Below are 16,639 nucleotides of genomic sequence, written 5' to 3'. Positions count from 1 at the left end.
ATATATATTGTAGAAATTCTTTAAGACTATGTTTGACAGCAAAACTTCAGTGTTATTACAAGGCACGAAAGTTGTATTTTATAATACCATAATTTATGTAATCAACGAAAGAAAGTCATATTCAATCCTATTTTTATTATTTGTGAACATTGTAAGCAATCATCGTATTACTGCCAAAGATTACTATAATAAACGTGAGAAAATTCGTGGAAAAAACCGTTGTTAGTTTAAACTTTTAGCAAAACTTATTTTTTTTTCATAAAAGCTTGGTTGAAGATAAAGTAGATGATGATTAGAACTGAACATTTTTTCATAAGAATCTTTCAAGGTACACCACTTGTTTGACACGCGTTAGATTATGGTTTTATTTCAACTAAAGTATACTTTATAACTTGAGTATATTAAAAAATTATTCCCATGTGTACTCATTTCTTTCAACCTTGCTTTTTGATCTATGTACCATTTTCAATTCAATTCGCCCTCAATTCAAAACAACTATTAACTTGTAATATGTAGAATTAAACATGAAAATAAGTTTAATTATGTGTAAAAGGGAAAATTGTGTTCAATTTCCTATATATGTTAAAAGAGAAAAAAAAATAATTAAACTGGATTTATGTGTATTATTAGTATACTATAATTTAACCTATAAAAGAATTTGTGATTGAACAGGTTCCATTGGATTCAAGTTGAATGTCTAAACCTAAACAATGTTCATTCTGGGAAGAAACATTAAACATTCTTAAAATAGCTTCCTTCTGACATTACACATTGGAGCACAATACAGATAACAGAACATACAACAAACTTTGTCCAAAAACAGAGCACACAACATAGTCTGACAGAACCATGCAGAGGAGGGCATGTTTGATTGTTACAAGCAAAAATATGTGCGGCCAGAAGCACAAAAGAACTTGGAAACCTATGACACTCAATTATGTTAGTTAAAGTCATTAATTCAAAAGAAGAGAAACGCTGAGATTAGCTATTTAATTAACAACAGTCACCAGCGAATTCTGATTAGAAAAATAGAAACCATCCATGGCTCGTAGCTCCAAGTTATTGGAAGAGAACGTTGCTTTCATCCTTTTAATAAAATCGTCACATTTTTTGTTCAACTCTTCATTGTCATCCACTGCAAGCTCGTCTTCTTCAATTATGGCAAGGGCATTTTCTTCTTCTTGTATTTCCGATGATGATGATACCACATTTTCTTGTTCTACAATGAACAAAATGGTCTCTTTTTCTTGTGGGGATTCTGTTTTCTCACCTGGAATTGGTGCTACAACAGCAATGTCTGATTCATTCGAGTCTGGGAGGATGCTTTTCTCTGTGTGAGCAACTACTTCAACTGCTTCAACTACTGCAGGGTGTAGTTCTGTATTATGATGAGTGGTTGGTGGTGAAGAGGAAGAAACGAGACCAGAGTTCATGGCTATTATAGCAAGAAGGCCATTGCAGAGAAGGAACATGTAGCTCTTTTCAACCATGTAACTGAAGAACTGCATGAGGAATGGCTTGACGAATTGAAGGAACAGAGGAAGTGAAGAGAATAGAACACAGAACAGAGAAAAACAGAGCAGAAACTGGATTGATGTCTTGATTTTGTTGTTGGAATTGTGGGATAGTGAATGATTATAATTAAGTTTGGAGTTTGGATGCTTCAAATGATCCATGTCCAGTGTTCTGATATTGACTCTATCAAAAGTGATGTTGTGAGTAAGTGTAAGGTATTGTGAAAGGGATCTCTATATATATATATATAGACATGAATATCCTTAGAGTATTTAAGAAGTTACATAGAAGAAACTTATCTGAGAATCTTCTTTATAATTTACATCTTATCTATTTTATTAACCTAACTTTTTTTCATTGCTAATCTATCATATCAATCTTTATGTAATGTGGATTAACTTAGCATGAGAAAATAATAATAAGATTTTTAAAACTTTTCTCAATTGTTTTTTAAATCTATTTTCCTCCTTTTTTTTTAATAAAATTTAAGGTTCTTAGCTAAAAAAATGTCCATATATTTTTAATCCAGCATTTTTAAATAAACAAAAAAGGAAAACAAAAAAAAAACTGTGTAAAATACTATCCTTGCATAATAATTTGTATAACACCCAAAAATACTATTTTAAAAGTAAAAATCAATATTACACACAAATATTTTATATCTTATTTATCAATATCATTTCAAAAATGTTTTTTTTATATATAAAATTATATGAAAGCATAACTAACAAAAATGATATTTTAATATACATAATTTTTAATATTCATTTAATATTTTTTTAAAAAAAATTACAAAAATTCATCTTTAAGACCATTTTATTTTTATTAGATGTATAAAATAAATGTTAATTTATTTTTATCATGACTAATTATCAACAAAATAATCTCATTCTTATTTTATTAAAATTAGTATAAGGTAGAATTTGTAAAACGACCCAAAGTCAGTCAACGGTTATTTTTAATCGTAAATGACATATATTAATGAAACGTGTTACGTCACCGTTGGATGCAGCTTATCAGTTATCGTACGAATTTTATATTTCATGTAATTAACAATAGAAACTTCTGATTGATGTAGACATTCAAAGGCTTCTTTTTTTTCAAATCAACGAGACAATTATGCACGCGTTTTGAGGGAGAAAGATTGTTTTCACACAACAACCACAAAAATTATATTCAGTAATTTTGTTTTCACATATGAATTTGAATGTTAAATTGTCTAATGTAATCTCGACAATTATGCAAATAAATTATTACCTGAATAAGATGCTTGTCATATGCAATCTAATAAAAGTTTAAGTATGTAAATATTTTTTTTTAAATATGTTTTTAGTCTTTCCTTTAAACTAAAATACAATTTAGTTTTTCAATTCTAGAAAACTCTGGTTTTAGTTTTTTTTATCAAATTAGTACGTTTCATTATAGCATTTGGGTTGTTTACACCGTTTGACACATTTTTACTTCAAAATTAACTCAAAAACGCATTTGAAATAGAAAATAAAGTTAAAAAAATTTGATAAAAATGATTAAAATTAGAGTTTTCTAAAATTGAAGGACTATTTGAAAACATATTTAACTTTTTTTTTTCGTTTAATTTGATTGGTCGATTTTTGATTTGCATATATTGTTTTATAATGTTGGTTGGAAAATTTCAACGCGTGAGAATATTCTATGTAACTATGTAATAATTAAACTTAAAGTTCTACTTTTCTCCAATTTCTCCATTATTTTATTCAAGATCACCTTTTCGGATCCTTTTTACTTTGTAATTTTAATTTACTGACTTATAGGATATTTTTCTTAATGTTTGTTTTTGGAAGCAAATTAAGAGAGTATATTTAAAAGAAGAAAAAAACATGAAAGTTTGATTGTATGTATAGTAAGGAAAATATTGTGAGATTTGAAGAGAGATGAAATGAAAGTTTATGAAAAAGAAATTAATCATACGATGAATGTGATATATTAAAAATAATAATTTAATTGATAAAATAAATAAAAGTATCATTTGATTCTTATATGTAAAAGTATTTTAAGTTAAGTTGTAAATAATGTAAGTTATATTATAATGAAATATGAGTGATTATTTATTATAGTATACTAAATTATCAGTGACTATACTAAATGAAAAAAAAAAAGAATTAACGTTCATAAAAATATATTAAATTAAAATGTGATTTAGGGAAATTAAGATGAAAAAAAAATTAAGATTAATTTAAATAAAATTATGTAATAATTTGACATGACATGGTAATTTGGACATGATCACAAATCCTTTTAAACCTAAATTCCAATAATTTATAAATTTTGTATTAATATATTTACCTTTACCATAATCATCAAAACAAATTTATAATGTTTTGACACAAAGTTTTAATTTTATTCATTAATAACGGATAATATAAATGTTTCGTATGCAATAAAAAATCTAACCTAAATACGATATTAACTAATTTAATCTATATTTGGAATGTTAAATACATTATTTACAATAATATAATATATAAAATATTAGTTTTTAATATATATATATATATATATATATATATATATATATATATATATATATATATATTCATTTATTTATTTATTTATTTATTTATTTATTTATTTATTTATAACAGATAGATAGATAACAGAAAAAGTACAGCATATAAATTTGTTTAAAATATTATTTTTTTTACTCAAGTCGTGGCGTGTATAGTCACCCAATTTTTTAGGACTTTCATTTTGAATAGTGAAAGACAAATTTTCTTATGCGATGTTATATTATTTATCAATATTTTCATTAGTTAGACTATAAAATATTTATATTAGAATAAAAATTACTATAAGTTGCGTAAAAATCAAATATTTAGTTATTTAAACAAGTTTAAAAAAATATATTTTACTTAAAAGGTTGTTGAAATTAGTATGTAATTAAAATTTGAAGAGTGAATTTAAGATTAATTCATAAAAAAAATCAGAGTAAAAATGATAAGATAAGATTACACATTCAATTAAATATTTTATTTATGATTTTGTACAGATGTTGAAATATATCATTTTTATCTTTGATTAAAAAGATTTTGATAGTTTTTTAAAATTTAGACTTTTGGATTCTGGGTTACAGGTTTTGAGTTTTGGGTTATATAGGTTTTAGGTTTTGAGTTAAATTTATTTATAGAAGGCCAAAATTGGTGTTTCAAAAATTATGGAGGTGCGGATTGAAATTGTAAAAGTGCATGAAGAAAGATCCATTTCCAATAGTGGGATTGAAATTATGCTTCGCTTATTTTTATTTTTATTTTTAAATACTTTTATAAGAATTTCTCTCCTATTTAATCATTTTTTAAGCAAAATGATCCATAAAACCATTCTCATATTCATAATATAATTTAGTAATGGGAAACGTACGCTTTATATTTGTATGTCAACATTTTTTAGAGTAATAAAAAATAAAAATATCATTGTAACTATAAATAAGATAATTTCATAATACATAAATAACTATAAATTTCGTCTAATAAATTAATTTTATAAAATTAAATTAGACTTAAAAAAATGTTCTTAATAAAAAAACAAAAAATAAATACTCTGACAAATTAAGGATTATTAAAATTTATCATTGTAAATCCAAGGAAAATAACAACACAATTGAAATGTGGGCAGCCTTTTAGCAGGGTTATCATTTAAATCTTGCATTATATTTTTAGAACCATTCTTAATATCGTCATCAACTTCAAGTTAATCTTATTGAACATGTTTGGAAACAATACGTCATAAAATTAGATATTATTTTAACTATGCCTTTTTTAGTTTATTATACTATTTAAGTTGATTTTATAACTTAAATAAAAAATAATTTAGTTAAATATTTATTTTTATTTTGTATAACTAAAATTATTTTACAAAAAAAATATATATAGATTAAACTATTAATTTATAACTTAAGTTGGTAAATGAATTATCGATAATATAAAGAAAAAAAAATTCCGTACGAAGTTCTTAAACGCTAATAAATTGAGAAGGAGCGGAAAATAAAATAAAAGAAGAGAAAAATGATGGAAATGAGATTATTTAAAAAAGAGGTAAAAGATGTTATAATTGACTTGATTGATGTAACTGAATAAAAAAACTAAATTAATTGAGTGAATAATAAATTACTACAATAACATTTATTAAAATTTAATAAAAATAAATATGAATTAAAATTAAATTATGACTAATTGTGAAATAATTATTTGGAGAAAATTGAAGTTCAATTTTTTTAAATTACTTTTAATTTGTTTAAATGATTAACTACAAGACGTACAATTTTTTTAACATTCTAATTTTAAAAGAAATATATGAAAATTTGAAAATACACATTGAATTCACATAATATATACTATAAAACAAAAATGTAACTAATTCATGGCCATAGATTTAAGTAAATCGTACACTTGAATATCATTAATAAAAATAAATATTTAACCAACTAAAATTATGAAATTAACCTACATACTTGAAATTAAACAATATTTTATATTTTATACATAAAAAGGATCTTGAATTAAGATGAGTGTGCCTAACTCAGCAATAGTTTGTGCACGAGTTCTTGAAGAAGCAGCCACTTTTTGCAGAATACCATAAAATAGAGTGCAAGGATTTTGGGTTTCGGGCTTTTTTGCCCACTCCTTTAAGCAACAAAAAAGTCATTAATTATTGCGTGCTTAAAAAAACATCCACAGCTTTTTAATCAAAGAATAAAATAATTAATGTTGGAAAGTAATATGAAAAAATGCATAAAATTAACATTAGACCTTTGTTTTAAATTACTTAACCTGCCTTGCACGCTGCATCCGAAAGATTTAGATTTAATAAATAACATTTAATGAAGTTCTTTTACATAATTAGTGAAAATTTACTTAACATTTTCATAATTAACTCGACAAAACTGACATACAATATTGTAGATATGTTTTAATTTTGTTCTTCAAATAAAATTAGAGTCTATTTTTTTTTATCATTAGCGTCTTATTGAATACATTGCATATTACTATGGTAAAATAATAAAGATTACAACTGAAAGTAAGAAAAGGTTCTTGCATTCTTTATAAAACTTAAATTCAACAATTTTAAGATATCAAAGTACCATTTCAAATACCTTAATTTTAAACCCGATTTAAATTCTCTATTAAAAAAATATTTGCCACAATATATAAAAAAGTATGTAATAAAATAAATTACCTTGTGGTGCCTCAAAATGTAATCTTTATTAGGGCAAAGGGGTTTAGTTACATTGTATTTTTTTATAATTTTACTCAGGAAATCAACATCAAATTTAAAATTTTCTAACACAGTTTATAAAACATTTAACAAAAATGCATGATACTAAGATATGGGTAACAGGAAATACCAATTTTATATCGCATAAACCTCAAGAAACAGACAAGATAAAATTCAAGAACGCAGAGAGAGTTCATAACTAGCAACAAAAAAAACTACAACAAACCCTTACAACAAAATAAAATTCCAAAATGCAAAGGAACAAAATAACTAGCAGCCATCCTTCACTCCTTCCTGCGCTTATGTTGCTGATTCAGATCATTGTCCTTAATTTCCTCCAGGACATTATCAGCAGAATCTGAAGGTTTCGAAACCTCAGCTGCATCATCCAGACTTTCATCATTATCATCATTTTCGTCATTTTCATCTGACTCTTCAGGGTTTTCTTCTACAGGCTTCTTTCCCCATGATTCTATCAAAGTCAGCATTTCCCTGTTAACCTGTAATAAAAAAACAGAAATGACAAAACAAAAATAAAAATCTGGATCGGGTGAATTAACAATTGCAGAATACTCAACCTAAGAAGCACAATCACACAAATTCAAAAATAAAGCGAACTGAAGCAAGCATTTCAAAGTAAATCAGAAAACAAAGAAATACAAATAAGGGTGGAATGCATAAATGGTGCAAGTATAAACCAAATGGCACTTTGTAGTAGAACCTGTGGATTCTCAAGAAAGTCAGCAATGTCATTAGAACATGATGGGCATTTCTTAACATTCTTTTGTGCTCGCAAACTTCGTCCACCTTCACGTGACCTTTCCCTCATCAAACTTTGTCCGGCAAATGCACCCTCCAAACAGGCTTTGCAGAAGTTGTGACCACAAGGTGTAGTAATGGGTAACTGCATCACCTTGCGGCATATTCCGCAACGAAACCCTGAAAAAAATAAAAATAGGAAGCCAAACAAAAACTGATGAGACTTTACAGCTTCGGTTGAATACGATGGTGTCGATTCAGGCTATATTATTTGAGCATGTCTGCGCAATATACCTTTCAGCAGCTTTTCTCTCTCAGACGCGATGTTCAACTTCCGTTTAACTCTGACTGTTGAACCATCTCCAGAGTCCACTGATTTCCTACTTTCTGGAGGAGGCTTCTTCCACAGCCAGCACTCCTTTTCTTCCTAGATTTCATCAAAAGAACTCAGTGGGATCATTCGAAATTAAAAAAAAAAAAAAAAAAAAAACACAACTAGGCACAGCAACAAATAGGTGTAAAAGAAAAGCACAGCACTTACATCATAATCCCACGATGGATCATCCTTCCTTTCTGTTATATCAATTGCACCAATTAACTCCTCAATCTCAGGTAGTGGTCGTGGACGGTCTCCAGATTCATCACTGTACATTAAAAATGTCAGACACTCTAGTCCACACACAGATCCATACAAAAGAAAGAACAAACGAACCTTGTCCAAGGCGCTGCCTCATTGTCACACCTCACAAACAAATACCTACAAACCTTACAGCCCTGTCACATAAGAAACCTTCTCAGTAAATATAGAGGATAATTCATAAGAAGAAAACAAAAAACTTTTCCAATATGTGCTTCAATAAAATCAATGACTAAAATTCCAAGCATCTTACTTGAATTCCATCCTTGCGCCAGCATTTTTCTATTCTATAGACCCCATCATAACGCACCCCAGCTTCGGGTGCATAAGCAGAACGTTTTTCCTTATGCGACCTGGACCACAACAAGTTATAATTTCAGTACACATCGATACGGCTCAACCCTAAGCTAAGAAAAAAAAAATACCCAATTTTAATTTAACATTTGTCTAGTTGATCGATAAAAACAGCCATGCAATGCAGAACTTTGTAATACTAAAAAAGGAACATGTTAAGAAAATATATATCATTATTGTGAAATTTTGACAGTTTAATGTTTTGATAGCCATTTTTTAAAAAACAATTAACTAATTAAAAAAATAATTGATAAAATGTTAGCAATAAAAATTTATTAAAATTAATTAATAATAATTAATAATTATTATTATAAATAAAATAATAATAATAATAATATATATGGTTGTGAAAATATTATACATGTTACAATAAATGTGCTAAAAAGTGTGCATTACATCTAACAATATAATTAAGTTATGATGTATAATTGAAAAGCTGACCTTACAACACGAACAGGATAACCCATTCGGCAGCTCTGTCTCAAAGCTTCATTCATGTTTTCAAACCTCTGGTCAAAAGATTGAATTTTGTTCGTGCGCTTGTTTCCACTCAGATCTCTTCCACCACTACCAGTATAAAGGAACCATTCCCCATGATCCTCATCATCCACGTAACCACCCGAAAGCGCAACAGATTGGGCACCATAACTACTCTGTCCAGCGATACCAGCTACATGAGGTAAATGAGCGCCCCATTGCCGACATTCCATCCTGTCCTCCCACATGTCACCAACCAAAACCCCGCGATTCCTCTTGGGATCGTTTTCGGCTGGAATTGGCCCAAAATGGTCGGGTGGAACCGTAACAAAAATCTTACCAGAACAAGCATTTGCTTTTCCAGTTTTCTTCGCCCGATCAGTGGTAAAGGCAGTATCTGGGCGATCCTGATTGCGCACAAAGTGATGCACTCTAGGAGGCCCAGAAGACTGCCCAGACCTCGCTGCCTTAGCCAATCGAATAGCCATAGCCAACTGATAGTTAATTTTTGGCTGAGTATACATCTTTGCAGGGATTACAGTGCGACAATTCGCACATTTACGCGTTCCCTGATTGATGCATTTCTCAAAGCACTTCAGGCAGAAATTATGCCCACAAGGTATCTTAATCATCAAACACAAAGAAAAAAAAAACAACTCAGTAAATCTAATCTCACACGTACACAATTAAAGAAACAAATCAACAAATTAAAAAAAGAAAAAAATACCGTGACAGGCCTATCAGGCAGTTGCATGCATATAGAGCAGTTGAAACTCCCGTCAAAGATATCGGGAGCATTTTTGTCCTTAGAAAGATGGGAGGAACCGGCGAGCACTTCTTGGGCTTTTTTAGCCTTTTGTTGCTCGGAGAGTGACGTGTCTAAGTGAATATCGCGGACGGCGAGGAGAATGGCGTCGGAGGGAGCGACTGGGACAGGATTGGAGAGGTCAGAGCAGTCGGGACACTCCCAGTGGGTGTCGGAATCGGAGACCGGAGGCTCAGGGAGGCAAGAAAGGTGCCATGGAGTGGCGCAGGTCCGGCAAGTGAGGGTTTGCGAAGAAGGGGGTTTCTCCTTGCATCGCATGCAAACGCCGTCGGGGTCACAGGGAAGCTGCGCCATCTCTTTCTCGGCAATGAACTCAACGACTGAGAAAATGAGTGTTTTCATTTTGTGTGGTTGTTTTCTTTTATAGAGAGAAGAAATGGAAAACCCGAATTCTAATTGGCGGAGCGAGGGAATCACCGTTTTGAATATTTACCATTTTCTAATTCTAAACCTAATTCTCTCCCTCTCTTCCTTTCGCCATTTCCCTCCTTTTCCCTTTCCCTTTCCTTATCCATTATTATTATTATCACTAATTATTCATTAATCACTAATTCCTCCTTCCTCGCACCCTTTCACTTTCCCTTTCCTACACTTCTCTAATTATCTAATTACTCATTAATACTTAATACTAATCCTCTTTCGTTATTATTGTTTAAATGCGTCTGTATTTAACTAAAGTCGTATTTTTGTTCTAATGCTACCAACCGTTTTGAATTATAAATATTTATTTCACTGTCAAATTGAGATTATTAACGTTTTCTTTGTGTTTAATTGTCGCATTAAAACCTTTGATTGGTTTGATTCAATGTTGTAACGTTTTTATTAAATATTTCATTTTCTTTTTTTTGTATTTAATGGTTTGCTTGAAATGCTCCGAGTATATAGAGAGGGTATTTGATAGATTTTAGTCATGTGCAATTTATGGGTGGGTTTAATTCATCGTATGATGAGGTATTTAAAGGATTGTCTATTTTAAATGATTAAGAGGATTTAAATATAAAGCTTATAAATAAATAAAAATTAACTATTCAAATTTTACTTTACAAGATCTATCGTCTTTTTACAAATATTTTCTCTTTATTTGTTTTTGTTTTTTTTTTTGTATAGATTCCTAAAGGATTTGTTTGTAAATAAAAAAAGTTTACTTTATTAATGATAGTAAAAAATAAAGCGAATTTGTTCCATTAGAATTTTTTTTAAAGGAAATTGTTATTTATTCATCTTCTTGGTTTCGTTTTGAAAAGTTTTACATAAATTAAGATTATGAATTTTGCATAGAGACCTTATAGAATAAAGATAAATCTATTACTTCATCATCTCAAAGGTATCTTTGAATCATTAATCAAAGTTTTTTGCCTATAAATTTAACTTTCATATATGATAGAAAAAGTTGAAGAATTGATTCTAAGTTTACATTGGAAAAATTACTTTAATATCTTCAAGGTGGGAAAATTTTTAGTTTTAGGAAAGATGAATATACATTATTGTCCTTGTCTCAATCTTAGATGACTTGAACAATGTTAATTAAGCTCCCTTAATATCAAATTAGTTGAGTTCGATTTTTTATTATCTGATTATAACATAGATTAATAGGTTTTACTCACTAAGTGTTTTTTGATGGGCACAATCATTTTTTTCTTAACATGTATCATTATAATATGTAAAATACAGATGTTAAAATAGGTATAAAGTTAGCTTTTATTGCACTTAGTAGGTTCAGGAATAGGGTGATGTTTTCAAAGCATCAAGTTGTTCTGTGATACCTTTTCAAAGCATCAAGTTGTTTTGTGATAATAGCTGTGAAATTGACTTGTCAAAGGTGAGTCAGATGGACTGATCCTCATCTTATTAATTAAAAGTTTAAAAGATTATTTTTTATTATGTAATAGGATTAAATATGTCTCTGTCTTTTAATTTTAAGTGAGAATTAAAAGTATTTTTTTTTATATATTTTAGACTAATTTAGTTATTCATCTTTAAATTTGTATGAACTTAGTTTTTTTAACTTTGTTAAATTTATTTGACATGTATCTCATTATAGCATCTGAGTTGTTTACACTGTTTAACAAAATTGATATTTTATGTTAGCTGAAAAACACTTCTATACCCACAAATAAACTTAACAAAAATTGGTTCAAAGTACTAAATTCATGAAGTTCTATAAGTAAATGACTAAATTAGTCCAAACTTTGGAAGAATGACTGATTTCAATTTTCATTAAAAATTAAGGGACCAAAAATATATTTAACTACATATGTGTATGTGTAGTTCAATATAATAAAAATTATGTATATGATTATTTTGCTTGTAATGAATATGTACATAAAGTACTGTATTTATAATAGAAAAAATATGGGTTAAACCTCAAATACAAATAAGTAACTATAACAAACTAACAAATAATAAATATAAAATATCTATATAAGATATGTAACAATCTAATACATCTAAAATCCTAAAGTTTGTGCATACAAATCGTATGTATCAAGTTTGTTATAGATATAATTACAAATCGTATGTATTAAGCTTGTTACAGATATAATCAATTATCAATCATGTACAAACTAAGTAAAAATATTTGTTTTTACACTTGAGTGATACCAAATTGTTGATGATTTGAGAACATGATATAGAATAATATATATTAACCCACAAAACTCCCATGAGCAACAAACTTGAGAAGCTACTTCATATCAATATTGTTGAGGAATACATTATTGACATTTAGTTGATAAAAGACTGGTTAAAGAGTTACCATGACTGTAAATAAATTAAACAAAAATCATTTTTCTCATAAAAAAATATTATGTGGACAGGTTAAATGCATCATTGATAGAATATAGGTCAAAAAGAGAAAACAGTAAAAGAAGCAAGGGACAAGAAAGAGAGAAAAAACTCTAAAAATTCAAAATTCTTCAATCAAGACACCAAACAAACTCATATCCTAAAATAAAATAAAGAGACGATTATACAAATTTAACCGTCTTATCGAAAATACAAATAAAAATTAATATCAAACTAATTAAAAATAAAATATAAATATAAGATATTCATCTAAAATTTCTAAAATATCTAATAATCTATAATATATATAACATATATAATAATTTCTAAAAATCCAAAATTTAAAATAACAAAATCGAAAGTAAAATTAATTTGAATCAAATTTTAGAGAATCTAATAATCATAATAAATCAAAATGAGTTAAGTTGATCGTAATTGTCATTCGTGACTAATATGTAGAAGGAACACTAATGTTAGAAATTATTATCAAATTAGTTGAGTTTCACATATTTTTTTATTAAGTGAAAATAAATTAGGCTAACAAGTATTAATTACTAAATGTTTTCTTATAGCCACAATCATCTTTTTGTCAATATATAATATAATGTAAAATGAAAAGACTAAAACAGGTATAAAGTTATTATAATTAGCAAATTTAAGGAATAGGTTTAACAGCTTGTTTTTGTTAAATTTATAAATTAACTTTTTTAGCACTTTTCTATGAATTTATAAAGGATATGTTGGTAAATCAAACATACTTTATAAGAATGATGTAAATTGAGTTTAGGGTTTCAAGTATATACAGGTGGAAAAGAAGTAATATTTATAAATGGGTTTAACAGCTAAAGAATGTATAGATTAAAGCTGAACCTTGAAATGTGTGAATAACCCACCAATTGTTGGTACACGAATTCCAGCAGCAGCACCTACTTTTTGCAGAAGGCAGAAGTTTTTGCACAAATGTCAAAATCTTACAGGAACATATACTGTTGCAAAATCCTTTTTACTAACGGTTTTAAGTATTTTACTATTGCTTTAAAATGTAAAATCTCTCCTTGGTTTGATTCAATACAACGGCAACGTTCTTATTAAATATTTTTTTTCTTTCTAAATTTTGATTAAAGCATATTTAATCTTTTGCTTGAAAGGTAGGATTGAAATTTTGGTAGGTGCATTTATAAGTAGTTTTAGTTTAAAATACCTTTTTAATAAGATAGGTTAAATATTCCTTCCATTTTTTATATTTAGATTGAATCGATTTCAACTATATCAATATAATCAAAGTATAATTTAAATTTTGATTGTGTATTTATAGATAGTTAATTTTATCAATATAATCAAAGTATAATTGAAATTTTGATCATGTGTATTTATAGATAGTTTTGAATACGATCAAATAACCTTTTTAATGAGATATAAAAGAGTTTAAATGTTTCATTTGTAAGTAGTTTTAGTTTCTAATACAATAAAATACCTTTTTAAATCAGATATAAAACAGTTTAAACGCTTCTTTCACCTTTGAGATACCTCTGAGATACTTCTGAGACACTTCTGAGACACTTCTGAGACACCTCTGATACTTTGGTTGTATCGATTTTAACTTTTTCGATATAAAACAATTTAAATTCTTCTTTCATATATGATACTTCGATTGTATCGACTTTAAATTTTTCGATATACAACAGTTTAAATACTTGTTGATATGAAATAAATTTGCAGGTTCGCAAGGTTAGCATCCCAATGCCATAAAGTTGAAAGGTGAAGACAAAGTTGTTGAGTGTTATTACATGCAGGGGCTGATCGTTCTTTTCAATGCAAACAAAGATAGAAGGATAGGAAGGAGATGGTTCTGCGCTGCTACAAAATGTAATTGGGAGTTCCTTCGGTGCTCATACATTGGGCGTTCAATCGGTGCTGCTACAAAAATTACGTAATTGGGCGTTCTTGCGGTGCTTCTTAAATTCACGTGGATGCAATGCATGATATGTGGCATTATTTTAGATGAGAGTCAATCTGCAACTGTACCTTCAATTTCGCCTCGTCACTCAGCCCAATGTCGATCACCCACTCTTCGTTCTTGCTGATTTCACCCTCCCACCCTCCTCCACCTCTCCAATTTCAAAATGCTAAGATGAATACTACTACTGTCCACCGTTTTTCCCATGCGCCGCGTCGCAGCCATGCAAGTGCTGAAAACGGCGTTATGTTTCTTATTCTCCGGAAATCGGAGAATTATTCTGTGCAGGATTTCGAGATCATGGAGTCTCTCACCGGCGTAGGGGAAAGAGTGCTGGAGGAGGTCATCGGCGATCACGTGTTTGATGAGGATGACGGAAATCCACCTTTCTGGATCGATTTTGCAAGAGGCGCGGAGGAAGATGACGCAATACGCGACAAAGGAAGTGGATATGAAATGCTGCGTTCTGTAAGCGTTCGTGGTTGTTTGAATCTGGAGTTGGAATTTGGCGGCCGGTGTGCCAACGGAGACTCGGTGGGTCACGTTGGGTCAAGTGGCTGGCCGTAGTTGGAACTGTGGTTTGACTTTAATCATAAGTGATGCCACATGGCAGCTTTTGATTGGAGCCGCAGGAAGAGGTATCAAAAGGAGAGCACCCATTGAAGTCCAATGTATTTTGTTATCAGAATCGTTATTCTTGCAATTGAATTATTTTAATCTTATGGTACGAAACAAGGAGTGACTTATTATTAATTTAGACACAATCAAATTGACAAAAAAATGAAATACGATAACAATAAAACCTTACGTACTGAAAAATTTGGTAACGTTATAATTAAATGGAAGGATGGTAAAACTATACTCAGGAAAAATGTGCAAATACAAGAATGTTTAATAACAGTTTTTTTTTTTTTTTATTATGAGAATAGATAAATTAGCCTTATATATTACAATAGTAAGTAGGTTTTAAAAAAGTCACTAACAGTCGAAGTTATGTGTTTCTTATATGACAATCTATCATATATAAAAAGTTGAAGTTATATGTCCTTCACGACTTTAAGGATGAAGTCCTGTATTCTTGTACAATTTCAATCCCACATAATTTCAACCTTAATCGATTTACAATTTTTTAAGAGTTTGTTTGTGTGCGGATAGATTTACTAAAGCAGATTTGCAAGATTAGGGTTTGTTCGCTTTTAACTGTTTGTGAGTGGGTAAAGGAAAGGAATTGCAAGATCCTATTTCACTAAAACGAAGAGATTTGTGAGGATAAAATAATTTTTGAAGTCTTTAGGGAGATCTAAAAATAGTGTAGTCTTGTACTATTTCATGTGAAGAAGTTGTATATTTTTAGACAGTTTGATTTCATATTTAACATATCTAAAAAGTTGAAGTTGTTATGTTTTTCACAACTTTAGCGCGTTATAATCGATTCACTTGAGAGAAATGATATAAGAGAGAGGAAGTGGAAGGATTTGAGAGTATTTGAGATTAAATTGTGTGTTGTATTTTTTGAATGAACTTGGAGATGATTGAAAGTAAATTTAAAAGTAAAGCTTGTGTATGATTTGATCGATTTAGTAGAGTAAAAAAATATTTTAATAGATATATAATGAAGATTACCAAATTGTCTTTAATAGTAATATTAATGTAAAATAATATTTATAAGTAATATTTTTTGATAAAAATTATTTTGAATAGTAGAATAAAAAAATTAATAAATAATTAAAATAGACAAGTTACATGTAGATTATAATAAAATAATGAAATACAAATTCTTTGGATAAAATTCTCATAAATATTTAAAAAAAATAAGTTAAAATATAAGATTATTGTTTTATCTTTGTAATTAAAATAAATATATTATTATTTAATATTATTATTACTATTATATTAATAATAATATTATTATTATATGATAATAATTTTTTACGGAGATTTTCTTCATATGAAATAATTCTTTTCAATATGCTTATTCTTGTAAACAATCTCCGTAAAGAGTAACCTAAAAAACTCTTTTAATTCACATTTGCTAATGAGATCATGAAATATACACATGGTGTATCATGATGTATTGTAAGTA

The 16,639-nt window shown here is 28.5% G+C and overlaps 2 protein-coding genes across 2 annotated transcripts; both read right to left on the bottom strand.

Moving 5' to 3' along the window:
* Positions 1-683: 683 nt before the first annotated feature.
* LOC106764456 lies at positions 684-1,714 on the bottom strand. The gene has a single exon (XM_014648740.2). It carries the CDS (start codon positions 1,674-1,676, stop codon positions 990-992), a length of 687 nt encoding a protein of 228 aa, XP_014504226.1. The 5' UTR covers positions 1,677-1,714; the 3' UTR covers positions 684-989.
* A 5,165-nt stretch (positions 1,715-6,879) lies between these two features.
* Positions 6,880-10,254, bottom strand: LOC106765320 (E3 ubiquitin-protein ligase ORTHRUS 2). Its single transcript, XM_014649897.2, has 8 exons — positions 9,717-10,254; positions 8,954-9,612; positions 8,412-8,511; positions 8,234-8,295; positions 8,063-8,165; positions 7,816-7,948; positions 7,484-7,701; positions 6,880-7,262 (listed from the first exon to the last, which is right to left on the bottom strand). Exons 1-8 carry the CDS (start codon positions 10,155-10,157, stop codon positions 7,047-7,049), a joined length of 1,932 nt encoding a protein of 643 aa, XP_014505383.1. The 5' UTR covers positions 10,158-10,254; the 3' UTR covers positions 6,880-7,046.
* Positions 10,255-16,639: the final 6,385 nt, after the last annotated feature.

Source organism: Vigna radiata, chromosome 6 (genome assembly GCF_000741045.1).
Source record: "Vigna radiata var. radiata cultivar VC1973A chromosome 6, Vradiata_ver6, whole genome shotgun sequence".
NCBI classification, from domain to species: domain Eukaryota; kingdom Viridiplantae; phylum Streptophyta; class Magnoliopsida; order Fabales; family Fabaceae; genus Vigna; species Vigna radiata.
This window is presented reverse-complemented; position numbering and strand designations above follow the sequence as displayed.